This window comes from Ambystoma mexicanum, chromosome 5p (genome assembly GCF_040938575.1).
Source record: "Ambystoma mexicanum isolate Mex_15411 chromosome 5p, UKY_AmexF1_1, whole genome shotgun sequence".
Lineage (NCBI taxonomy): Eukaryota > Metazoa > Chordata > Amphibia > Caudata > Ambystomatidae > Ambystoma > Ambystoma mexicanum.
In genome coordinates this window covers 995106396-995132038 of record NC_090930.1, presented here as the reverse complement: position 1 = coordinate 995132038, position 25643 = coordinate 995106396, and the positions used below count along the sequence as shown (strand labels likewise).

Genomic DNA, 25643 nt, shown 5'->3' with positions numbered 1-25643 from the left:
GTCGATGTCCCTCGAGGGCTGCCGTCGGGCTTCAACGTCATCCGCTGTATAAAGGGCTTGAGCAGCGCACATTACCTCAGTTCAGTTTTTCCGAAGCAACTGCTTCATGTCACGAACTGCGCATCTAAAACTTCGACGATGTCTTCGTCTTCAACTCCCTCCACACCCAAGACAGGATTAAAAAAAAATCTGAAGTGTCGGGAAGATGTCTATTACCGACCCCATCGGAATTGCCTCTGGTGCTTCAGCCCAGACCATCGGGTTGATGAGTGCGGGTCCTGACGGGCCATGTCAAATAAGGCTTTTAAGGAACACAGAGGTAAGCTGGCGGTGGGGGAGGAAAAGTAGAAGTCTTCGAAAAGACAAAAGGATTTGGACGAATCCGTTAGAAAAACTCATCACGAGTCGAGGATCAAGATCGGAAAGTCGCTCGGGGGAAATCTTACTCGTCTTCGATGAAAAAGCCAAGAAAGTGACGTCATGGGTCTTCTTCCTCCTCTTTAGAGAGGAGAGTGACGTACCCTTCAAAACACGATTCCCCAGAAAAATGGGAGGCCTTCAGGGCTTCAATGATGAAAATATTCGAGACAGCGGCCAAGACCCCCTCGAAGTTGCCGCTTGGTGATGGTGACAGAGGAAAATCAAGATCCAAACACGCAAGGGTTGAAAAAGAGATGTATCGTCAAGGGGAAGTTCCCCAACACCTCACTCTAAATCTAAGCCTACGGTGCACAAATCGGGGCAAAAAATCGGCATCAGCGTCGAAGACTGACATCGACGACCATGGCTTCGAAATCGATTACAAAGATGCCGTTGACGCCTGTAGCTTCGATGGCATCAAAGCCTCTTCGACTCTGTCGAAGCCAGCGTCTAATTTATCGACGCCTTCGCCTTCATCGAGGCCTTCGCTAATTCCAAGCCCCAAGTCGACGCCATTTTCTATGCCGAGACCAATACCACCTTCCTTGCCTGAAAAGGCTTTTTACCCCCCATCTGGACATGAATTCTTTACTCTGAAGAGGATGTCACTCCAGCTTGAGTTATATTTGGGGCCAGAGAGGTCCCTGAAGAACTAGTGGACCCACAGTCAAGAATAGCAGACTTGTATGATTGCCTACAAAATGCAAGTGGCTTGGACACTTCTCCTGAAGTGGATTTTGAGAGGCCAGACCCTACAGATTATCCTGATCCTAGCTATAGAAATGTTGTGGGAAGAGTCATAGATTGTATGGGATGGAAAGCAGCTTATCCAGATTTTGACCAGGATGACATGACTGATATCCTGAGTGAGGGTCCCTTAAAAGATCCTGTTTTACCATTCTATAAGGCTTTACAAAAAAGGGTAATGGCCAATTGGAATAACCCAGATTCGATTCCAGCAGCAAATAAAAAAACTGGTACCAAAATATAGACCAGCCTGATCAGACCCAGAGTATTGGTCCAAACATCCCTCTCTCGAAAGCATTGTAGTTCAAGCTGCAGCTTCCACTAGGCAGTCTGTTTACCCATCAATACCACCAGATGGGGACGACAAAGTTGACGCTTGGGCCTGGAAAGCCTTTACTTCGGGCAGCATGGCCCTGAAATCGACTAAAGTAACTTGCACATTGGCAAGATTTACCTTTACCCTGTGGGACTGTCATCAGCGGCTGAACGCATCTCGGAAGGTGAGGAATGGGATGGTTTCCTGGCTATAGTGAAGGCTGGTAAAGAGGCTATGGAGGAATGCCTTCAGTCAGGATTGGACACTGCAGATAGAATAAGCAGGTCCATGGCTTGTAGCACATTCTTGCGCAGATTCGCGTGGCTGAGAAAATCTGGATTTGCACCTTCTGTGCAGTCTAGATAATATGCCCTTTGACAGCTTGAGGTTGTCTGGCAGCAAGGCGGATGAGAGCTTGGAGAAGCTGCAGACCTCAAAAGCGGCAGCAAAATCACTCAGCGCCGCTATAAGGCAACCTCAACAGCACTCTTACGCAGGGTCATCTTCCTGGAAGAGTTGCCCTTTTCGCTTCTATTCCTCTTTTGGAAAAGGGAGAGGGCAGGCCAGTCACAGAGGCCAACAGAGAAAACCCTTTCATGGTGGAAAAGGGAGGGGTGCTATATCGGCCACAGCAGCGGCTACTACCTCCTCGGCCACTGCTGCAGCCGCTCAAAGCCACTTTGAGGTCTTAGCCCACAAGACCCCCGGTGGGAGGCAGAATCACTCAGTATCTGGACGAATGGCAGGGCATTACGCTAGATGCTTGGGCACTAGAGATAGTGACCCTTGGTTACTGTCTTTCTTTTCATCAGACCTCAAGATCATCCACCGAGAGCCAACTCTGTAAAAATTCCAGACCCGCTCCTTGTGCAGGAGATTTTAACCCTGCTAGAGAAAAGTGCAATAGAACATGTACCTGTAGCGTAGAGGAACAAGGGTTGGTACTCCCCTTATTTTCTCATCCCCCAAAAAGGACGGAGGATTGAGACCCATCTTGGACTTGAGAAGCTTAAACAAGTTCCTCAGGAAGGACAAGTTAAAGATGGTGACCCTTTCTCAGATCCTTCAGGCTCTTCAACTTCAGGACTGGCTGGTTTCATTGGACCTTCAGGATGCTTATTCCATCTGAAGCACAGAAGGTACCTGAGGTTCGCAATTGGTGGTTCTCATTATCAGTTTCGAGTTCTACCATTTGGGCTGACCTCTGCCCCGAGGGTCTTCACCAAACTAATGGCGGTAGTGGCAGCGAGTCTGAGGAGAGGGGGATTCACATCTACTCTTATCTGGACGATTGGCTTAACAGGGCAAGTTCACCCAAACTGGCCCAGACACATCTGGCCATGACCTATCACTTCCTACACAAATAGGGCTTCTCCCTCAATTACAAGAAGTCACAAATGATGCGAAGCCAAACACTCCAATTCATCGGAGCGGTCCTGGACACCACCTCTGGGAAAGCCTCGCCTCCCATGGAAAGAGCTCACCACATTCTGCAGATGGTAACAAAATTTCAGAATGCCGAACTTCTACCGGCGTTCGACGACTTAAGGTTACTAAGCCTCATGGCATCCTGCATTTTTCTGGTGCCAGAGGCTCGACTGAGGATGAGCTCCCTTTAGTGGGCCCTCAGGACTCAATGGTCCCAGTTTTTGGGGGAAATGGTCAGATCTTCTACAAGTCCCAACCAAAGTGACTCAAGATCTTCTTGGGTGGGCTTGCAAGGAGAATATCCTCCAGGGGGAACCGTTTTGGCAACCATGGCTGGAGATGACGGTAGTGACGGACGCCTCACTTACGGGGTGGGGAGCCCACACCAACGATCTGACAATCGGCGGTCGTTGGTCTCCATCGGAGTCCAAACTACACATCAACCTTTTGGAGCAGAGAGCAATCAGGCTAGCGCTGATGGCTTTTCTGCCCTCTGTACAAGGAAGGAATATCCTGATAATGACTTACAACAGTGGCCATGTACTACCTCAACAAAAGAGGAGGCGTAGGATCACTTCCACTGTGCAGAGGCAATGCAGCTCTGGTTCTGGGAAATGCAAGAAGGTATCTCTCCATCGGCAGTTCACCTATCCGGAGAGCTAAACACGGTGGCAGACGCTATGAGCAGGCAGAGCACAGTCTCCCACAAATGGGAACTAGCTCAGGAAGTCCTTAAAGAGATCTTCACCCTTTGGGGAATCCCTCAAGTAGATCTGTTCTCGACCGGGACAAACCGGAAGTGCGAACTGTATTGCTCAAGGGAGGAATTTAACCCCCCACCCCACCCCCCCGAGAGGAGCTATAGGGGATGCGTTCGTAGTGGACTGTGTATTTCCACTCCTGTACGCGTTTCCTCCAGTCCCTGTGATTCTTCATGTAATCGGGAGTTTGAGAAAGTTCAGGAAAACCATGATCCTAATTGCCCCAGACTGGGCTAGGAGTACGTGGTACCCAGACCTTCTGGACATGTCCATCTGCCCTCCAATACGTCTTCCACAAAGAGGACCTATCACTTCCTACACAAATAGGGCTTCTCCCTCAATTACAAGAAGTCACAAATGATGCGAAGCCAAACACTCCAATTCATCGGAGCGGTCCTTGACACCACCTCTGGGGAAAGCCTCGCCTCCCATGGAAATAGGAAGGTCGGGTTCTCCATCCAGAGGTCAAGACACTCGGCCTTCACGCATGGTTTCTGAGAGGCTAAGATGTAAGGATTGGGACCTCCCGGATGACGTAATGGATATTTCGAAGGGATTGTGTCCTCCGATCTATTCCTTATCTTGATAGATCATCTCCAGCTTGCTGGCCTCGGGAAAAAAAAATTTCAGTACAGGGCGCTGCGCGTCTGTCCCTCGACAGCCTCTGTATCGGCGTCAACGTCATCATGCGTATAAATAGACTTGCGCAGCGTCCATTGCCCAGTTCTGTTTTTCTGCGCTTCGTGGGCCTTGGAATCGCGTTGCTCAGTTCGTTAGTCAGAGAATATATTCTTCATTATTCTTCAAATACCACCTCTTACTCGATGGCTTCCTCAACCGAACCGACGACTCCACGGTCCGGCTTCAAAAAATATCGAGACTGTGGAAAGAAAATGTCGTTGACAGATCCTCACAGGATCTGTTTGTGGTGCCTAGGATCGGAGCACCAATGTTCGGAGTGCGAGGACTGCATTCCCATGGCGGCGAAAGCCTTGAAGGAGCGTAAGGGGACGCTTGAGAGAGGTAAGACAGTTAAAACTCCTTCGAAAGTTTCCTCGGCAGAGTCGGGACATTCGTCTCCTCGCCGACACAGGAAACATTCTCGTTCTAGGTCTCGAAGTAGTTCTCACCACTCTTCGAGATCCAAGCATTCAAGTAAGAGACGTCGAAGATCCCCTTCCTCTTCTTTTTCTGTTTCTCTGGAAAGAGTCACCTACCCCACAAAACATAGCTCTCAGGCTGAGTGGGAGGAATTCTGTAAAAGGATGCTTAGCGTCTTCGAGAAAGCGGCCTCGACCCCCTCGAAGACAGCTGAGGGTGATACCCTGGGTGAAAGACCCGAAAAATCTAAACGCCGCGAGTCGTTGCACCCGGTGAAAGAAACTACTCGAGAGCGTCACAAACCCTCGAGCAAAGGCACTGTGCCATCAATGCCATCGCCGAAGGTCCCTTCGACGCATAAATCTGCGTCATCGACACCATTATTGAAGGGCTCATTGACGCATAGGTCGGTCGAAGACTCCGTCTTCCACGCCGAAAAAGAACAAACCCACGGCCGTCACTACCTCACAGCCAGTGGTCATACCCAGGGCCTCCGTCATGACTTCGAGGTCATCGACAACCTCGAGTAGGATCCCGATCCTCTTGAGTTCTTCGAGGCCTCTTCCAATCTTCTCGATGCCTTTTTCGGTGTTTTCGAAGCCTTTAACGTCCGCGTTGACGACGTTGCCGTTTTCCCAACCAATTATGACAAACTTAGCCCCTTCTGCTCTGGAAATGGGATTTAAGCCATTTCCGAAGTCTGATCATTTCAGACCATTGTCTTCAATTTATGAGGAAGGGGAGGATTCGGATCAAGAAAGACCCTTTGGGCTGCAGAGATCTGCAACACCAGAACCAGAGGAGTTTACCTCTGAGGAAAATAGGTTGAAGGACCTTCGAGAATCCTTAAATGAGGCAAGTGGGTTAGATACTTCCCCAGAAATAGAATTTGCCAAACCAGACCCAGGGGAACATGCTGAGACCCCTTACAGAATTTTAATGGCAAGAATTATATAATTCATGGGTTGGTCTACACCTTCACCTGCGTTCCAACAGGATGACCAGACATTTTAGTTAAAGGCCCACAGGAAGATCCTGTGGTTCCATTTCACGCTGCATTACAAAGAAAAATATTGGCTAACTGGAAAACTCCTGAGGTTATCCCGGCTGTTACCCTATATTTGGCTGATAAACTTTTTGTTATCTACTACTGACCCTGAATTTTTGTCTAAACATCCAACCCCAGAGAGTCTGGTTGTTCAAGCAGCAACTGCATCAGGCAGTAGATCGGCATAGATTGGCATACCCTACTGTTCCACAGGACATGGATGACAAAAGATACAACTCTATGGCTAAAAGTTTTTTCTGGCGTTGAAATCTATTAACGCTACTTGTACGCTCGCAAGGTTCAGCCATACTTTGGGAGTGTGCTTCATCAGCGGCTGACTGCCTCCCAGAGAGAGAAGAAAGGGAAGCGTTTCTAAACATCATTAAGGATGGTAAAAACGCGATGTGCGAATCCCTTCAAACTGGCATTGATTCCCTGACAGCATCAGTAGGGCCATGGCGGCAAGTACTACAACCCGCAGATTTGCTTGGTTGCGAAAGTCTGGGTTTGCTCCAGATGTACAAGCCAGACTTTTAAATATGCCCTTTGACGGCTCTTTGTTTGGCAAGAAGGCGGATGACAGCCTAGAAAAGTTGGACATCCAAAGCAGCAGCAAAATCCCTGGGGGCTGCAATCCGTCAAACGCCATATCGCCCCTCAGGAACCTCTTGGAGAGGTAAGTCCTTTCGCTTTTATTCCGCATTCGGAAAAGGCAGAGGACAGTCGGTTCAAAGAGGTTAAAAAAGATTCACCCGAGGTGGACAGGGTAAAAATACAAAAGCCGCAGCAGGTGCCTCTTTACCCTCGGCACCTGCATCAGCCACCTCTAAATCACTCTGAGGACTCTCCTCACAAGACACCAGTAGGGGGCAGGCTAACAACATCTAACGGGATGACAGGCTATTACGTCAGATGCATGGGAATTGGAGACATTTGCCCAAGGTTACTGCCTGCCTTTTCTACGCATTCCTCAGTCATCTACCGGGGAACAGCTCTCGGAAAGGTTCTAGATCCACTCCTCTTGCAGGAAATTTTACACCTGCTGGAGAAAGGTGCCATAGAACCGGTACCTGTAGCGGAGAGGAACAAGGGCTGATACTCCGCCTCCCCCCCCCTACTTCCTAATACCGAAGGGCGGAGGACTGAGACTTACCTTGGACTTACGAGAATTGAACAAGTTCCTCAGGAGGGACAAGTTCAAGATGGTAACTCTTTCTCAGATCCTTCAGGCCCTCCAGCTCCACGACTGGCTTGTATCTCTGGACCTTCAGGATGCTTATTTCCATGTGCCAGTCCATCTCAAACACAGGAAATACCTGAGGTTCGCAATTGGCGACTCATTATCAATTTCGAGTTCTGCCATTTGGGCTGACCTCCGCCTCAAGGGTTTTCACCAAGCTAATGTCGGTAGTGGCTGCAAGTCTAAGGAGGGAAGGGATTCACGTCTACCCCTACCTGGACGATTGGCTGATCAGAGCTGAGAGCAATCAGACTAGCGCTGAAGGCTTTTTTGCCAGCTGTACAGGGGAAAAATGTCCTGATAATGACAGACAACACAGTGGCCATGCACTACCTCAACAAAAGAGGAGGCGTAGGATCACTGCCTCTGTGCAGAGGCGATGCAGCTCTGGTTTTGGGCAATCCAAGAAGGAATCGCTCTATCGGCAGTTCACTTAGCCGGAGAGTAAAACTTGACAGCGGACGCTCTGAGCAGGCAGAGTACAGTCTCCCACGAGTGGGAACTAGCTCAGGAAGTCCTTCAACAGATCTTCGCCATTTGGGGAACCCCTCAAGTGGATCTGTTCGCCACCTGCATCAATAGGAAGTGCGATCAGTTTTGTTCAAGGGAATTTCCCCCGAGAGGAGCTCTAGGGGAGGCGTTCGTAGTGGACTTGGAGTTTCCACTTCTGTATGCGTTTCCTTCAGTCCCTGTCATTCCTCAAATGATCAGGAGGTTGAGAAGGTTCCGGAAAGCCATGATCCTAATTGCCCCGGACTGGGCCGGGAGAACGTGGTACCCAGACCTTCTGGACATGTCAATCTGCCCTCCAATTCGTCTTCCACTCAAGGAGAATCTTCTCTTGCAGAAGGGAGGTCAGGTTCTCCATCCAGACATCAGAACCCTCAACTTTCACGCTTGGTATCGGAAAGGTTGAGATACAAGGATTGGGACCTCCCAGATGACATCATGGAGGTGTTGCTTTCGGCAAGAAGGCCAGCAACAAAGACTTTATACCGCTGCCATTGGAACACATTTTGCAGCTGGTGTAGAGAAAGGAATATCGACCCCTTTTCATGTGGTACACCAACGGTGTTATCTTTTCTACTCTATTTGGCAAATTCGGGCCTTCAGGTTGGCACTATCAAGGGCTATCTCGCAGCGCTATCTTCAAGCGCACTGCAGAGGAACCATCGTATTTCAAGTTACCCTTAGTAATACAATTTCTGAAGACATTAACCAATGTCTATCCTCCAAGACCATTCCAAGTTCCATTATGGGACTTAAATTTAGTCTTAAATTTCCTGATGGGTACTCCTTTTGAACCACTCCACTCTTGTTCACTAAGGTTTCTCGCCCTTAAAACTGTCTTATTAGTGGCATTGACATCTGCTAGGAGGGTGAGTGAATTACAGGCTCTATCTTGTAAACCCCATCATACAATTTTTCATAAAGACAAAGTTGTCCTACAAGTGAAGCCTAATTTTCTCCCAAAGGTGGTTTCTGAATTCCACATCACTCAGAAGATTACCTTACCTTCATTTTATCCCCCTCCCCATCCGGCGAAAGAGGAAGAAAGGCTGCATAGGCTGGACCCAAGGCGGACTTTGAGCTTTTACATCAGCAGACTTGCTAGGATTAGGCAAGCAGACCAACTGTTTGTAGGTTACTCGGGGCACTAATTGGGATTACCGATAACAAAACAGACCATTTCCAGATGGATTATTTTAGTCATTCTGGAATGTTACAAACTAGCAGGGAAAGAGCCTCCTCAAAATCTTAGGGCTCATTCAACCAGGGGTATCGCAGCCTCTTCGGCCCTCCAAAGAGGGGTACCGATTTGAGACATATGTGCGGCTGCCACATGGTCGTCTGCACATACCTTCACAAGATTTTACAACCTGTATTCCTCCTCTAGCCAAGAGACTAGATTTGGCAAAGCTGTGTTTTACTCTGTTCACTCTTGAAGGGAAACATGGCAATTTTACTCCCACCTCCAGTTGCACACCACTGCTATGGGAGTCTAGCAAGATGAGGAATACGTCAGAGGACACAATCCCTTCGAAGAACAAGTTACTTCTTAACCTGGTAATGTTCTTTCGATGGGATGTTCCTCCCGACTTATTCCTTATTGCCCCTCCCATCCATCTCCAATTCATGTAAAACAACTGTTAACGTAAAAAACGGAACTGAGCAACGGATGCTGCGCGAGTCTATTTATACGCATGATGACGGCGCCGATACGGAGGCTGTCGAGGGACATCGGGTCGAAGGACATCGACACGCAGCGCCCTCTACTGAAAGAAAAAAAAATTCCGAGGCCAGCAAGCTGGAGATGATCTATCAAGATAAGAAATACGTCGGAGGAACATCCCATCGAAAGAACGTTACCAGGTAAGAAGTAACTTGTTCTTTGCTTTCGGCCAGAAGGCCAGCAACAAAATCCCTGTACCGGTGTCGTTGGAACAAGTTCAGTAACTGGTGCAGGGATAAGAATGTGGATCCATTTCTTTGTAATACTCCAACAGTACTTTCTTTTCTCTTACACTTAGCCAATTTGGGCTCCAAGTTGGAACGATAAAAGGTTACTTGGCAGCTCTATCCATTTTTAAGCGCTTCCCGGAAGAGGTGTCCTATTTTAAAATGCCTTTAGCCTTTCAATTCTTGAAAGGGTTGACAAATGGATACCCTCCCAACACCTTTTGAGGTACCCATCTGGGATTTAAATCTAGTCTTAAAATTTCCATGCGTGCTCCTTTCAAGCCTTTACTTCTGATGCTTGTTAATCTGCTTAGAATCACATGCTGTGCATATGGTCCGACATCCAGTGGTAATCCAGTATTGCATCTTGTCTTTCGGGGACCGAAAGGGGATGTCTGCATAGGCGTGTCTATAACACTATCCCTATCGTCACGTGTAGTGTACCCAAAATACCTCACGCGCCGAGGTCCCACAAATTAATTTTTTTTCTGCCCAGATAACTGGTCGCCCTATAGCAGAGCTCTTGCTAGAGACATTGTTTCTTTACCAAATTGTCCGTTATTCCCTGTTAAGTCACTTCGGCCACAAGAACAACCTTCGACGAAGACTACGGGGGGAGGGTTAGTCTACAGCTGTGGATTTCGGCGCCTAAGAGCCGGCGGCTGGATTTTCCATGTGGTCGGGCCCTCTGGCCGACCTATACAGTAGAGAGAGTGGTGTCGGGGTGGCCATATTGTCGGTATGTCTTTCCTCCTTTCCCCTTTTGGTCTGGTCATCCTTCCCTTTAGCTATGGAAAGGACTCCTTTTAGATTCTGCCCGAAGTGTAGGGTTAGATATTCTTGGAAGGACGAACACAGGACGTGTAACGCCCGTCTCCCCCTAGAGCACGACGAGAAGCGGTGTGCGGCCTGCAAACTCCTTCGGCCTAAGACCCTTAAAGAGCGCCGTGTAAAGCAGTGGCCAAACATCCGTTGCCGATGTTATAGACCTTGAGGCGGACATTTCTAGGTCCGCCACGCCCGTCCCCAACCCTTTAAGGCCTGACTGGTCTCGCTACAGGGACAACACCCGGTGACACACGGCGACAGGAGCGTACAAGCGCATCACACTAAGCAAACAACCCCTACACCTTTTTCTTCGTTGAAAAAGGTGAAGGCGCCAACAGGGCTGCCGAAAACTTCGCTGGTTCCTTCGGAGCGTTCAGATCCAAAGCCTTCCCCGCATCCGCGGCAGCGTCTTGCAACTGTGCAATCTAAATCAAGTAAGGACGCTGCTCCAAAAACTTTACACGTCGAAGCGCGGAAAGTACAGCTAAGCTTCTACCCGAAAAAACAACCGCTAGGCCCTCTAGCGCTGCGGAAGGTACAACCCCTGCCGATAAACCATCGGAACCTGTCTCACGTCGATTCAGCGACTATCGAAAGCAGCATCGTAAGAATTACTGCAGCAGTGGGTCTTATCCCAGTTCTGCCTAAAGGTATGGGACAAGCTGCGGGAAAAAGTTTCGACGGATTGGGATCCCGATTCTTACGATGAGTACGCAGATAGTCAAGAGCCTCTTTCCGACACCAAAAGAGACTCTTTCCGATGCCGTAGGGCGGAGAACACCGGTCTTCCACCTGTAGGACCGTTTGGGTCCACTAAATGGACTACACAAGTTCGAGGGATGTATGGATCGGCTGGAGAAGATTATCAGTTTTTCAGATCATCCTCCCCCAAAAGGTCTCGGGTAGACCATAACCTCCAAATTCAAGATCAGTCTTCTACCTTTCAGCATGAAGACGTGGTCCACATGGACTCATATAGGGTCATTTATAATGAAGAAGCTTCATTCCTACAAAGTTATGAGGAAGAACCGGACAGTACAGACGACTGGGAAGAAACCCAGCAGGAAGGTCAAGACCCATGGACACTGCAACATCAGGACACTGACGTTTTGTGCCTGGATTCTCCTCCTTCCACCCCGGCTCGCCAGGCCTCTGTAGATGACAAAATGGCATTCAACTCCATGTTGGAAAAAAGCAGCTGAATACTTAAAATTTCCACTCAAAAGGCTGTGCCTGAGCAGGATTTTGTAGAGGATATCCTTAAGGAGAAACCTCCATCTAGCCAGGCCATTCCCCTCCTTAATTCTATTAAGAGAAGGGTAGGCCCCTCGTTGGTATCGGCTCACACTCGGGTGGTGAACCAAAGAATCGAAAGATGATTCTGCCCCTTCCGACCCTTTATACATCAGAGGACACGCCGTCCCAGATTCATTGGTAGTGACGACCACTTGGAAAACGGCAGGGGTACCCCTTGCCACAGGGGAATCGCCACCGGACAAGGAATCCAAGCGGGTGTATGCCCTTGGCAAACGTGTCACATCGGCGGCCACATATACTACTCTGATTGCTAATAATACAACACTATTGGCAAGCTATGCCGACGCCCAATGCAACTTGCTCCAGGAAGGCCTCCTAGAGGTTCCTGAACCTGCTAAATCAAAACTTCTCTCCATTGTAACAGAGGGAAGACAAGTTAACCAGCATGTCATCAAGAACACTCTAGACACTGCAGAAACTGCGGGCAGGTCCCTGGCCCAAGGGACCCTACTGAAAAGACCCGCTTGGCTGCGTACATCAGGGTTCAAACCTGAAACCCAGGCCTCCCTCATTAATAAACCCATTGTGGAGACTAACCTCTTCGGGAAAGCGGTGGATGAGGCTTTGGAAACAGCCAAGAAGGAGCATCAGACTCTGTAGTATCTCGAACAAATTACGCAGAAACCCTCTTCACAGAGGGGTAATAATTCTCGGCAGTCCTTTCGAGGGCAAGCCCGTGCTGGTCAAAACCACTACGGCACGGGTAACTTCAACACAGGACAAACATCAGGAAGCCCCACTTACTACGCTTCAAGGGGTCAGAAACCCGGCAGAGGTAGAGGTCCCAATCCCAGAGGAGCCACAGCCTCTGGTCAGAAACGACCACCAAATCCAGGCCCCCTCCCATGTCACACCAGTCGGGCGGCGATTAACATCTTTCCCCAGGGGATAACTTCAGACCAGTGTGTCATAAAGACGGTCGCCCACGGGTACTGCATGGAATTCGCCCGACCTCCACAATTCAGACCGCCGCTCTCACGACGCCTTTCAGCGGACCATCTGGAGATCCTGAATTAAGAGGTGGAAGCACTGCTGGGAAAAGACGCCATAGAAGTCGTCCCTATTCAGGTAAACAAGGGTATCTATTCAGTGTAATTCCTTGTATCCAAAAAGGATCTCCCCATGCACCCTGTTCTAGACCTGCGCCCAGCGAACAAGTTTATAAAACCCCAGAGGTTTTGCATGGTAATACTGCAGGAGGTGATCCCATTGCTGAAACAAGGGGACTACATGCCAACATTGGACATGAAAGATGCATACTTTCATATTTCAATGTTGCCAGCGCACATGATCCAGGACAGGCATTACCAATTCCGGGTACTCCCCTTCGGCATCGGCACCAAGACCAAGAGTGTTTACCAATGTCCTGGCAGTGGCGGCATCACACCTGCGCAGACTATCACTCCCAGTTTACTTTTAACTCGACGACTGGCTCATTACGGGGGACTCGTTCGATGCTTGTTTTTCAAACGCCCAAAAAACAGTAGATCTCCTTCAGTCTGGGTTTCTCAATCAACGAAAAAAAAAATCCAGTTTAGTCCCCAGTCAAGTAAAACAATTTCTGGGAGCTCTAATTCGATTCGGACAAAGGACGGTCTCGTCTTCGCCTCCGAGAGGGTTCAGAACCTTGTTTTTCAGATCCCTCAGTATGTAGCCAGTCGGGAGGTGACGGTGTGCAAAGTCATGCGCTTGCTAGGAATAATGGCGTCCTGCATATACTTGGTTCCCCACGCGCGGCTGCACATGTGTCCCATGCAAGAGTGGCTCAATAACCAGTGGTGTCAGGCCAGCGGACAATGGGAAGTTCTGGTAGTTGTCTCGCCAGCCCTCGTTCTCTCTCTCTGCAGTGGTGGTCAAGAGAAAACCTCTTGAAGGGGATGACATTCACCACCCCTGCAGTGGAAGCCACTCTCAATACAGACGCATCTCTCACAGGGTGGGGAGCTCATCTGCTTCAACAGACGGCGCACAGTTTGGTCTCCTCAAGTAGCGTCCAACCATATAAACCTACTGCAGCTATTAGCGGTGTTCAAGACTTTGAAAGCCTTTCAGGTACAACTGCAAGGAAAGACAGTGCTGATTCTAACGGACAGTCGGTCCCCGAAAGACTAGATGCAATACTCCGCGGTTACCACTGGATGTCGGACCATATGCACAGCATGTGAATTTAAGCAGATACAATCATCAGAAATACTATTACGGTAAGTAATTCATGTCATTCTTGTCCATTAAGACTGCTCACTCTCAAAACAATTCTGTTAGTGGCTGTAACATCAGCCTGCAGGGTAAGTGAGTTGCAGGCACTGTCTTGTAAGCCTCCTCACACTATTTTCCATAGAGACAAGGTCATTTTAAAAGTCAAGCCATCGTTCTTGTCTAAAATAGTGTCTGATTTTCATCTGTCACAGAAGATTGTTCTACCTTCCTTTTATCCTTCACCTCACGCTAGTAAGAAAGAGGAAAGGTTACACAGACTGGACCCAAAAAGGGCTCTGTTTCTATATTTCCAGATTGACAAATCTCCGACAATGTGACCAACTATTCGTTGGATATACTGGGCACAAATTGGGCCTTGCAGTAACTAAACCAACTCTATCCAGATGGATAATCTTAGCCATCTCGGAGTGCTATAAATTGGCTGGAAAAGAGCCTGCGGATGGATTAAGAGCTCATTCAACCAGAGGCATGGCAACTTCCCCGGCCCTGTGCAGGATATTTGTGCTGCGACCACTTGGTCATCAATGCACACCTTTTTAAAGCACTACTGCTTGGACTCTACTTCTTACCAAGGAGGACTATTTACAAAAGCTCTCCTTCATTCTGTCCATAATTAAAAATTCTAGTACTCCCACCTCCAAAATTACCACTGCTATGGGAGTCTATCATAAAATGAGAAATACGTGGGAGGACACCATCCATTCAAAGAACAAGTTACTTACCAACTGTAACGTTCTTTCGATTGGATGTTCCTCCCACGTATTCCGCATTGACCCTCCCATCCCACCCCTGAGCCTAAAGACTTAAAACCTGATCAACTGATGCGACCATGAACACCGTAAAAACAGAACTGAGGTAACGGGTGCTGCTCGAGCCCTTTATACAGCGGATGGCGTCGAAGCCCGACGGCAGCCCTTGAGGGACCTCGACTCCGGTCTCGAACACAGCGCCCCTTGGTGAAAACATTTTCCGAAGCAGCTGAAGCTGGGTTAACGATTATCATAAGATGAGGAATATGTGGGAGGAACATCCAATCGAAAACGTTGGTTGGCAAGAAACTTGTCCTTTTATGCAAAAGTCTGTTAGGCAAAGTGTGTATGCAGTACCCTCTGGGACTACTAAACGCAACTCTACAGGTATAGGCAACCCAACCTTTGGTATAAGATTGTACTACAGTTTTGGTAGCGCGTTGAGCAGACAGGCTTATCTCAAGAGGGGTAAATGTGAACTGTAGTGGAGTTACAAAAAAATTCACAGTTGCAGGTGTTCAAATAAACTTCCACTCAAGGTTTCTTGCATAAACAATTATTAATTTATCAGTCAGTTAGAATGCCTTCTTCAGAAGGGAGCAATATAATAGTAGCGCACACAAATACACTTCAGTGCTGTACACTCTGAATTTCTGAATCGGTAAAGACCCTTTTGGGATGGCCCACAGAGACCACCTACACCCACGTGACTTCAATAACTAGGGCGCTGGGGACATTAATATCTTACTGTTGGCATTTAGAATACTCTTAGGAATTGGTAAAAGGCAAAGGTTATTAGAACACAATAGACCACAAATATTCTTAAGCAGGCAAATACTTTGGATCCTCCAAGAAGAGTCATACAATTGAATAGGCTAAGCCAAAGTCAATGGGCAGAAGTCTTGTATACGATGAAGCACTTCTGGTGGGTAAATGGAAAGGTCTTTGCACAAGTTCTTAGGAGTCTTTGATGAAAAGAAGAATCAAATGTAGGGCCACAAGCTGATTAGGCTTGTGAGTTGTAGAAGTGTCAAGCAACTCTACAGTAAGAGGTAAATTCTTAGACTTGTTTTACAGTACCTTAGAAATGAAGAAAAGATGCAGCTGATGACTTTGGTTCCTGTGCAGCTCTGCAGATCTCACTGTTCCTGGGCCTCGGTCGTGGGGAAAAGAGGGAGGACATTGGGGGACTCCTGCAATGCACTGGGACGGTCAAAACTCGCAACCACCAAACTTCACTTTCAATGGTTGGTTCGTGTTTCAGCTCCTCGCGCCTACCGCAAATGGCAACACTGCGGTTCCTGGCTGTCATGATGGACTTTCCTTGCTTCTGAGGTCCTGCACTCTGTTTGGGCTCAGGCTTGGTCAGGCGTGCTTCTTGGGAGTCTGGAGGATCTTCCAAAAGCTCTAGGCCAGCATAAAAGCAACAAACACAATCTGGTGTTCCTCTCCCTGGCTATATGGTCTCCAGCAGAAACTCTGTGGAAATTCAACCAGCTCTGAGATGGAGGTCCAGGTGGCTTAGTTTGGAGTTGATTGGTCCCACCAGCTCAAGGGGAGAAGTCGTCGTTAAGGGCTTCTGTGTTGATGCGAACTTGGCCTTTCGGCACTGCAGCAGGGCTTCACCGGACAAACCAACGGTCAAGGAGTTGCAGCAGGCGTCCTTCATGTTCTTCTTCGTCCGGTGGTCGACTCTGCCTTCCAAGCCAAAGGACTCGCCTTTTATTCAGTTCTCGTCACGACCCTTGCCCAAAACCCCCTCTGGCAAACCCATTGGCCAGGTGGAGTCAGGACTCGGGCCTCTAGAGCCTGGCATCCTCTTCAAAAGCCCTCATGGGGCCAGTCCTGGCACCTATGGCACCAGGCTCATACACCATGAAAAACAATGTGCTTGGGAACTGCTTTACTGTATTGTCAGCCAACATGGAGGCATCCACATAGCTTGGCTTTACCTGGACTATTTTGTTGGGGCTATTTAAACCACACCCGAGCAAGACAACACGCTTCGCGTTACTTTGCAGCTTTCAACGTGACGCTCACGGTGTCCAGCTATTCCCTCGGAGAAGCAGAACCTGCAAGGAGGCAAAAGGAACATCATTAGCAGCAGCATCTTACCTGCAGTCTTCATCTTTAAACACTCGTAGCTGCTGAGAACAGCTTCCTCGAATCTGCACGCCTCCCGGACAGAACGACCTGAAAGGGGAAGATAGAGGCAACATTAAAGAAAGCAGTAGACACATTTACAAATTACGAACTGCTCAAAAGGCTTAGCTGGCTGGTCGCCTCTCGGCTGGCACCACTCCGGACATGCCACTCGCGCTGAATCACACCGCGACCTACAAGGAAGGAAAACACAGGTTAGCAAAGGCAAGACTTTGCAGCGCTGCGCATAGCGCTTACTTACCGCATCATAGCGCTCTTAATGCACCATCATTTACCAGCGGGGCTCAACCAAGCCAGTTCGCCGCGCTGAAGCTCTGCATACCTTAGGGAGAAAAAAAGACATTTTAAACAAAAAGGCATGCAGGATAGCAACAAAACTAAAGAACAGCAATAAGACCTACCTGAACAATATCAAACGGGCCGGTGTCAGTGAAGCAACTGGACCGCACTCGCCCATGAAAGACAACGCGCCCCTGCAAAGAAGGCAGGACGGAGAGCACGCCTAATTCTACCACAAGGTGAGGAGAGGGCGCCAGAGGGACTGAAATCATACAGGGGTGGAGGGAGGATACTTACCCCAGTCGGTCAGTCTTGAACACAGTCCTCCTGTATTTTCAGGCAGAACCTTCCCCGCAGACCACATCGGGGCAAAGCTGAGAAGCATACCAGCGAGTAACACGGCTGGGTGGCGTCCCTGTGGATACTAGGTTAGCGTAACAGTTCTCTCCCATTAATTCCAGCCTAGCTGTCAATCACCCAGCAGGATGGCTTTCCTTGCTGGACAGTCAGCTGGCCAATCGCCAGAGTGCATTTGGGTCTCCTAGGAGACTAAGCACAGAGTTTTGGGCACCTCCCTCACTTCCTGCCTACCCCAGACACTCTGGAGCCAGAGGCGGGTTTCACTTGTGAACCCTGCCAAAGGCAAAATGAACAGAGACCAAACCTGGTTTGGCACACAGAGTAAATCTCAAGAAGGACCTTTCCACAAAGAAATGGCGAAAAAAGACCGACAAAGATGGCTCCCGTGTATGCTTTACTGTAGCTGCGAACTCAGCCCACAGTAAATGCACACCATGGTAGTTTAAACAATACCACTGCCACCAGCCATTCAATCAGAAAAGGGTAACATAAAAAAATGTTACATGAGAAACTAGACAAAGGGGATACTAGGTAACCCCTCCAGCACTCTATTGTAAGATGGTGTGTGCTGGGTCTAGTACAATGGTAAGTAAAGTCCATTTCACTTTACTGCTGTGGGAAACAGTAGTTTATCCCAGAGAAGGTATTTAAACCTTTGGGAAATCTGGAAGACTTCCCTGTGTCACTGCACTGAAGGTGCTGTGTGACACAATGTAAAAGATGAGGCCTATGGAGTTTCAGACTCCACAACCAAAAGAAACAGTGTTAAAATACATGAGTGGGGAAAAAGGGTCTCACTCTCTCCAGGTTAAAAAAATCAAGTCCTCAAAATCCAGCAAAGTTGCTGGGGGGTCTCTACGGTGGAGGGAATTGGCACATTTTTGAGAATTCTCCATAAGTGTTTCTACAACTCTGTAAGCCATGAGATAGACTTGTGCAGTGTATTTGAATTAGTATTTTCACATCCGCGCCTAGATGCAGTCTCTGCTTGGCCCCTATGTGGTATGCCTGTTACAAATATATAAATCGAATCATTGTTCTGCATCAACTTAAGTGACTGCGTATGTTGTAAAGTACGTTGGTATTGTGTGCTATTTCTTGCTATTACTAAATTTTCATGTTTTCAGGTCCCATAAGGTCCTATAATAAATTTTACTTTTAGAACGAAGTGTAATCCTTGGTGTTTCACTATGTAGACTCATTGTAGACCCCTGACCCCACTTAACTCTCCTGAGATTTAGCCTTGTCCTCCCTCCATGCTACCTTGACTGGTTTGGCTAAACTCAGTTGCTCCCTGTTCACAATAATAAGGGTGGCCTCCTAAACATCTGTCCACTAGGCCAGAGTTTAGAAATCCATTTTAAGAACACCTTGGACACCGATCTTGAGCTTTTTGAACACTGCCTAGGCATGTTCAGCCAATGTCTAAAGGAACATGAGGGCACACACTTCGATTTACTCTGTAGCCCCCAATAAACCGCTGTAGCCAGGAAAGCTGGGAGGAACTATGAATTCTTAAATGAGGTTGGGTTTAATTATGTGGCCCCTCTGGGCTTGTAGCAATGCTCTGGACAGGTCTGCCTGGAAGTACCTTGGGCCTGATGGGGGCTGTATGGGAATGGTAATTGTGGTGTGGGGGGTTGGATTCCTCTTGAACTGAAACTACTGCTCTCAACTTGATGTGCAGTTACCTTGTCTCTTTAACAGAAGCCAACAGCCAAATAGTAGGTTCTTAATGGTTATAGTCTGCTGACGGGCATTACATTTGCAGACCTAATAAAAATAATTAACGTGGACCGAATAGCTTGGAATTAAAAGCCTTACATTCAACTTTTATGACTACCTTTGTCATCAGAACTATTCATTAAAATGGCTTGCATATTGAAAAGTAGATGTTTTGTCTTCAGCTGATAAGTGCAGTGCAATGATTCGCCTCCTGATGTTTGTTTAATCATTGTTTCTTCAGACAAAGCTTCACCAAGGAGGTCTCCACGTAAGAGGGCCCAGAAGAGATCAGCAGGATCTGATGAATGAATGTGAAACATGCCACAGTTCACAAGAAATCAGTCCTGTTCGCTGAGTGGCAGGAACATGATGTTGCAAAGAAGCTGTCAAAGTAGCAAAAGAGAAGCAAACAAAACATTTGCTGTATGCAGTGAGCGACTGGGAGAATTTGCAGGATGTGTAGTTCCGCTCAACAAATTACTATAAAACCATCCTGTTTGCCACTTGTTAAAGAGATTTTTGTTTGTGCAAACTGTTTGAATGGAACCATTGCCCCGAATGTGCCTTTTTAAAATTCTGTAAGGTATTGGGTCATCATTACACAGTCCTTTCATTTTTAAAATAATAAAATGGGTAATTGACGTGGTCAGACTTTTGTTTGTAAAAGTTGACACCATGCTGTAAACGGCTTTCCCATGCTTCATTCCCTTACAGTACTTTTTTTTTTTTTTTTTTTTTCCTCCCAAGCAATTATTTTTATGATGAACAAATATCTCTGCAGTGGAATTCTAAAGGCACCAAATTAGACTTGTACAGCATAACTTATCGTTATTGAAAATGTAAACTGGTGCTAACCTGCTGACTGGTGATTCAATGCAAGAAAGGTTTTGGCAAATGGGAATGCAAATCTACATGTTGCTAACTGGTTTGGTATGATTATATACAGAAAATAAAAAAACAAGTCCTAGAATGTGTCCAGTGGTGGATGTGAGCAAAAAATATTGGTTGTCCAACAATGTTTTTTTTTTTTTTGCCAACACGGACTGGATACACGTTTCCAATAATATTGGTTTTGTTTTTTTATTTTAAAAAAATAAATATTTGGAATAATAGTATTTGTGACTTGAATATTTAATTATGTTGTCATCTGATACCCCTTTGTATCTCTCAGCCTTTAAAGTAAAACTCTAATTGGCATAAATTTATCCAGTTTCTGTGATGTTTATATGTTTGAATTTAGTTTTTTTTAATCTGTAAATTGAGCAGAAACTACATGAGATTGTACAGTAAAAATGGTAAACTTTTGTAAATCAAGTCTAAAAGCTGTTGTACAAATGAATTGTTTCAGTAAAAAAATGAATCCAACTAAGTCTGCGATTTTCTTAAAATGTGTCTTTAAAGTCCTATGGCTGTCGAAACCTTGATTTTCGTTATTGTGTAAAATCCAGTACGCCGTATTTTTGTGCTGCCCGTTTCAGTGCAGCGCCTTTGGCACTACTTCCATTCAGATGTGCATTGCCAACGTGGCTCAGGGAGCTGTCCCTGCTGGATTGCACTACAGATAGGTCTCTGTGCTGGGGTATTACTATCTGTGCTAGGATGTTGTTGGCTTAAATATATTGTAATCCTAAACACTAATAAATGTGCTTTGGATGACAGTATATTTAAGTCGGACACGAAGCACTCGGTACATGGAACAGCATGTGTGGTGTTTGGCTTAAATATACTGTTCTCCGAAGCACAGCATTTATTAGTGCTTAGAGTGACAATATATTCAAACGGTAGCACTGTTACTGTGTGATCTGTGAAGGGTTGGAAAAGAAACTCAGACACAAAGTTGTAATTTTCTCATCGGACATATTAAACAGAAATGGCTTGGATTCCCTGCCTAGGAAACTAAAACTAAAGATCAGTCTGCGTCAAGTCATTAAACGTTTAAACTGTCCTTGTGCCCAAATCATTTTAATCTGGCCCTCACACTAGATGAGAACTAAGGGTTCAAAGAAATGTCTCTGATACTTGGTTAACAAAGTGTTCATAATCAAAAGTTAATTCAACAGAAAAGTATTTTCCAAAGAGAAACCTTTGGATCCATATGGTGATTATCTTCCCCTGGATTTTTAGACAGAATGGTAAAGTGTCTTTCAAATAGCTTCTAGAAGTTCAGGTAGGCTGGCAAAGATGTTTCTTTACAAAAAACAATCTCCTTGGTTTGTTAGATTAGCTTCAGAAAGTTCTTGTGCAAACAGTACATTCCATGACATTCAACTCTTCCTTGGGTTTCTCTGTACTGAATTCACAAAAGGGTCTTGTAACATGCAGCTTCTGACATTTCACAAGTTATTCTTTAACTTCTCTTGTACTTCGGCAGATTATCTCATGTGTTTCTTCATCAGAAATCTTCTAGAGGTCTCCGATTTCCTTGTATAATCCTTCCCACAATTGTAAAGGTCGTATTCACTTTAAAAATTCCTGGTATGTTTGGTTGCAAGGGCTTTCTTTGAACACCTTAGAGCCCTGGGTGTCTTGCCGCAATACCTTATGACTTTTTATGCTCCTGATGGATTACCTGCTATATGCATGACTTTTTATGCTCCTGATGGATTACCTGCTATATGCATGACTTTTTATGCTCCTGATGGATTACCTGCTATATGCATGACTTTTTATGCTCCTGATGGATTACCTGCTATATGCTCCTGCCAATAATCCTTCTCTGGGGTCCTATAGTGTACTTCTCTGCCAAGTATCTTCCCCAAATATCAACTGCCTGGTGTACCTCTTTCACCAGTACTTCTTATCAATTTCATTGTCCTTAAAGAATGTCAGTTATATCACTTTACTGTGTTTCTATTTGCTTGTTTAAGGTAATGCTTATTCTAACTTTCCCCACATTGATATCTCAGATAAAGGAACTTCAAGTTTTGTTGCTGTCCTTATCTGATTGGTATTTATTTGCTTAGGATAACTGTGATGCGGGAAATGCCTTATGGAGGGACAGGGCCTCCTGCCCTTGTCCTACCACCTGTCCTTGTCCTACCACCTGTGTTCTTTCGAATGGATTGTCCTCCTACGTATTCCTCATCATTGATAATTATCTTACAGCTTTAGCTGCTTCAGAAGAAAGGTTTCCTTGACAGAGGGTGCTGTACGGTAGCGTCAATGACTTGATGTGGAGCCATTTCAATGCGATACACCTACAGTGTTAACTTTTCTACTTCACTTAACAAATCTGGGGCTCCAGGTCACAAAAATAAAGGGTTATCTGGCAGCGCTTTCGATTTTCAAGCGCTCATCAGAGGAAACCTCATACTTTAAAATCCCATTAATCATTCGGTTTCTTAAAGAACTCACTAATGCGTTTCCTCCTCCTCCCTTTCAGGTCCCTGTTTGGGATTTAAATCTTCTATTAAAATTCTTAACATGCATCCCTTTTGAACCCATGCAATCATGTCCATTAAGACTATTAACACTAAAAACTGCTCTGCTAGTTGCAATCACATCTGCCCGCAAGGTGAGCGAATTGCAAGCACTGTCTTGTAAACCTCCATATACGGCCTTCCATAAGGATAAGGTTATTCTTAAAGTGAGACCTTAGTTTCCGCAAAACTTCCATTTGTCCCAAAAGATAGTTTTACAAACTTTCTATCCCCCTCATCCTGGTAATTAGGAGAGGTTACATAGACTGGGACGCTAGGAAGGCTCTCAGTTTTTATATCTCGCAAATGTCAAAAATTCGTTAGATCGACCAATTATTTATCGTATATAGAGGTCAGAAATTGTGGTTAGCAATAACCAAACACTCAATCCAGATGGATTATTCTGGCTATCCAAGAATGCTATAGACTGGCTGTTAAAGATCCCCCAGAGGGTCTAAGAGCTCACTCAACCAGGGGCATGGCTACTACTTCCACAATTCAGAGAGGAGTACTTATTAAATACATGTATGCAGCAGCCACTTGGTCTACCATACACATCTTTGTAAAACATTACTCCCTGGACACTTCTACTGAAGTGAGCTCTTGGGGAAGCTGTCTTGCACTCTATCAATGATAACTGCTAAAGGCAGATCTACATACTTTTCCTGCCTCCAAGACTATTGTTGCTTTGAGAGGCTATTGAAGATGAGGAATACGTAGGAAGACGCAATCCATTCAAAGAACAAGTTATTTACCCCTGGTAACATTCTTTCAATTGGATGTTCCTCCCACGTATTTCTCATCGCTCCTCCCAACCTACCCTGCTGCAGAATTTGTATTTTTACATTCTACGCTCTGAGTCTTCTAAGGAGGCACTAGTAATTCCTCTAAACATGGAAAAACGAGAACTGAAGCCAACAAGCGCTGCACGTGCTACATATACTGCGGATGACGTCAACATCGGATGGAGGCCTTCGAGGGACATAGACATCGATGCTACTGCAGTGCCCTCTGTCGAGGAACATTTTTTCTGAAGCGGCTGGAAGATGAATATCAAAGATGAATACGTGGGAGGAACATCCAACCGCTAGAACGTTACCAGGGGTAAGTAACTTGTTCTTCTGCCACTGAGGTCAAGCTGGACCTCTGGCAGTGCAGCTCTTCATTTCATCTTTTGGTGGACAGCACTCGTAAGATACCCTTATTGTCCTCCATTTTGGGCACCCATGCCCTGCCATAGGAATCAATGGATTCCTACGCAAAGGCAATTTGGCCCCTGTGGCCTCTTGGTATCCATTGCCTTTGACCTTGTTTCCCAAAGTCTTGCTAAGCCCGGCCTCTGTTCCCTTCCTCCTGACTGGCAGTTGGATGGAAATACCATATATGGCTCTCGGGCTGCCTACTGTCAGACTGACTGGAGCCGTCCCAGAGTCTGTGTGTTGAGGGTATACCCTAGGGGTGGGACCTGTATGAATGGAGTTCGGAGTCGATTCACATTCTCTGTTGTGGGTGTCTGGTTTCTGTGTGTGTGACACAATGAATGAGACAGTTCTGACTGAAACTGAGATGAATGCAGTGTAGTGTCAAAGGCTGAGTAATTACCCCAATCCACATTCTTTGTTAACCCCAATCCACTTTTGTTATGGGTGTCTGAGTGTAGTCAATGGCCTGAATTCCTGTGAGCCGATTAGCTGCCTGCATGAATGCCCTTCTGTGCGATTGGCTGACTGAGCATGGCTCAGCCAGAGTGAATGAGGGACAGATGTGTATATCTGGGGACCTATCTCTTACCAATTTGTTCAGAAGCTAAAGTCAAAGCTCAAGCTAGAAGAAGCTGTTCCTTGAAGCCCTGCTGAAGGAGAGGTCTGCTGCTGCATTTCTTCGTGTAATCCGAAAGCTGCCGTGTTCTTCCAAGGACTGATCCAGAGAGGACCTGCAAAGGAGACCTCTCGCGAGCTACGAGGGACCATCATGCAAACTGCTGCTCTTCATCCGAAGTGCCTTTGAAGCCAATCCTTTGTGCCTGCCGTCCGGAGAAGGGGTCTTTGTGAGTCCTGAAGAGGAGGGCCTGTACATCTAAAGTCAAATAAGTCCATTGCTGTTGCCCAGGGTCCTGAGGTGATTTGTGACTTTTGGAAGCCGTTGCTGTCTTACTGCCCAGAAGTGGGGCTACCCTGGCATAGTGCTGCTAGGCACCCAGGGCTGCAACAGTTCCAAACTGCCTAGGAACATTTCAGGGGACTTTTGGTTACATTTGTCTCGTGGACTCCGCATCTCAGTGGCTCCTTTTTCTAAAGGGAGGGTCCATCCTCGGAGGAAATTGTTGAGTGAAACAAACTGTCACTCGCCTACCAAGGCACCAAAGGTACTGCGATGATGAAGAGCATCTTCTAGCCTCGGGAGTCGTCCAGGGGTTCCATATTCGTCTTGGATCCTGTTTTCCTGTGGCCTCTGAGATACTTTGAGGCAGTAGAAACTTTTCAAAGAAATCTGAAGGTTATTGAACAATATTAGACTGCGCTGTTATTCCCTAACTTTTCCTTTACAGGTTGCCCAGGTTTGGGGGGGTGGGGGAGGTCTTCACACAGATTTGTATATCTAGTCTAAAGAAAGCACACTGCCACTGTTCACAACTAACGCGCCTGCCTTCCCTATTGTATGCTGATGCACCCAACTTAAGAATTCACATGCCTATTTCAAACGGTCTACTGTTAGTGCATCTATTACTGAATTTAAGTGTTTGTACCACATAGTGTGTATAATTGCCATTCTTTGAATGAATATTCCAAGTACAAAGTGTTATTATTTATGTCTGTATTTTTGGGTAGCAAACCTTATTTTATATGAAGCTGTTTTATCACCTAACAGTGTGTGGACATTCCTTTGTGGGGGCTTCAGGGATTCACTGTACTTAACCTGCCTGCGTCGCCGCCTGAAAGCTTAAGCCTAGCTGCTCGCTCATTTGACCATATTGAGATTGTTGCTGGGGTGTTCTGTGCCTTTACCCTACCATATAGAGGGCAGATGTACAGAACCTGATTCCCACCCCCCCCCCCTTATCTTTA

General features: G+C 46.6%; 1 protein-coding gene across 1 annotated transcript in view; it reads left to right on the top strand.

Moving 5' to 3' along the window:
* Positions 1–20524, top strand: part of SSR1 (signal sequence receptor subunit 1) — a 297485-nt gene extending 276961 nt beyond the window's left edge. The window contains exon 8 of the mRNA XM_069613473.1: positions 19401–20524. Coding sequence (XP_069469574.1) covers positions 19401–19468 — 68 coding nt within the window. The 3' untranslated portion in view covers positions 19469–20524. The remainder of the gene's footprint in view (positions 1–19400) is intronic.
* The last annotated feature ends 5119 nt before the right edge of the window (positions 20525–25643 follow it).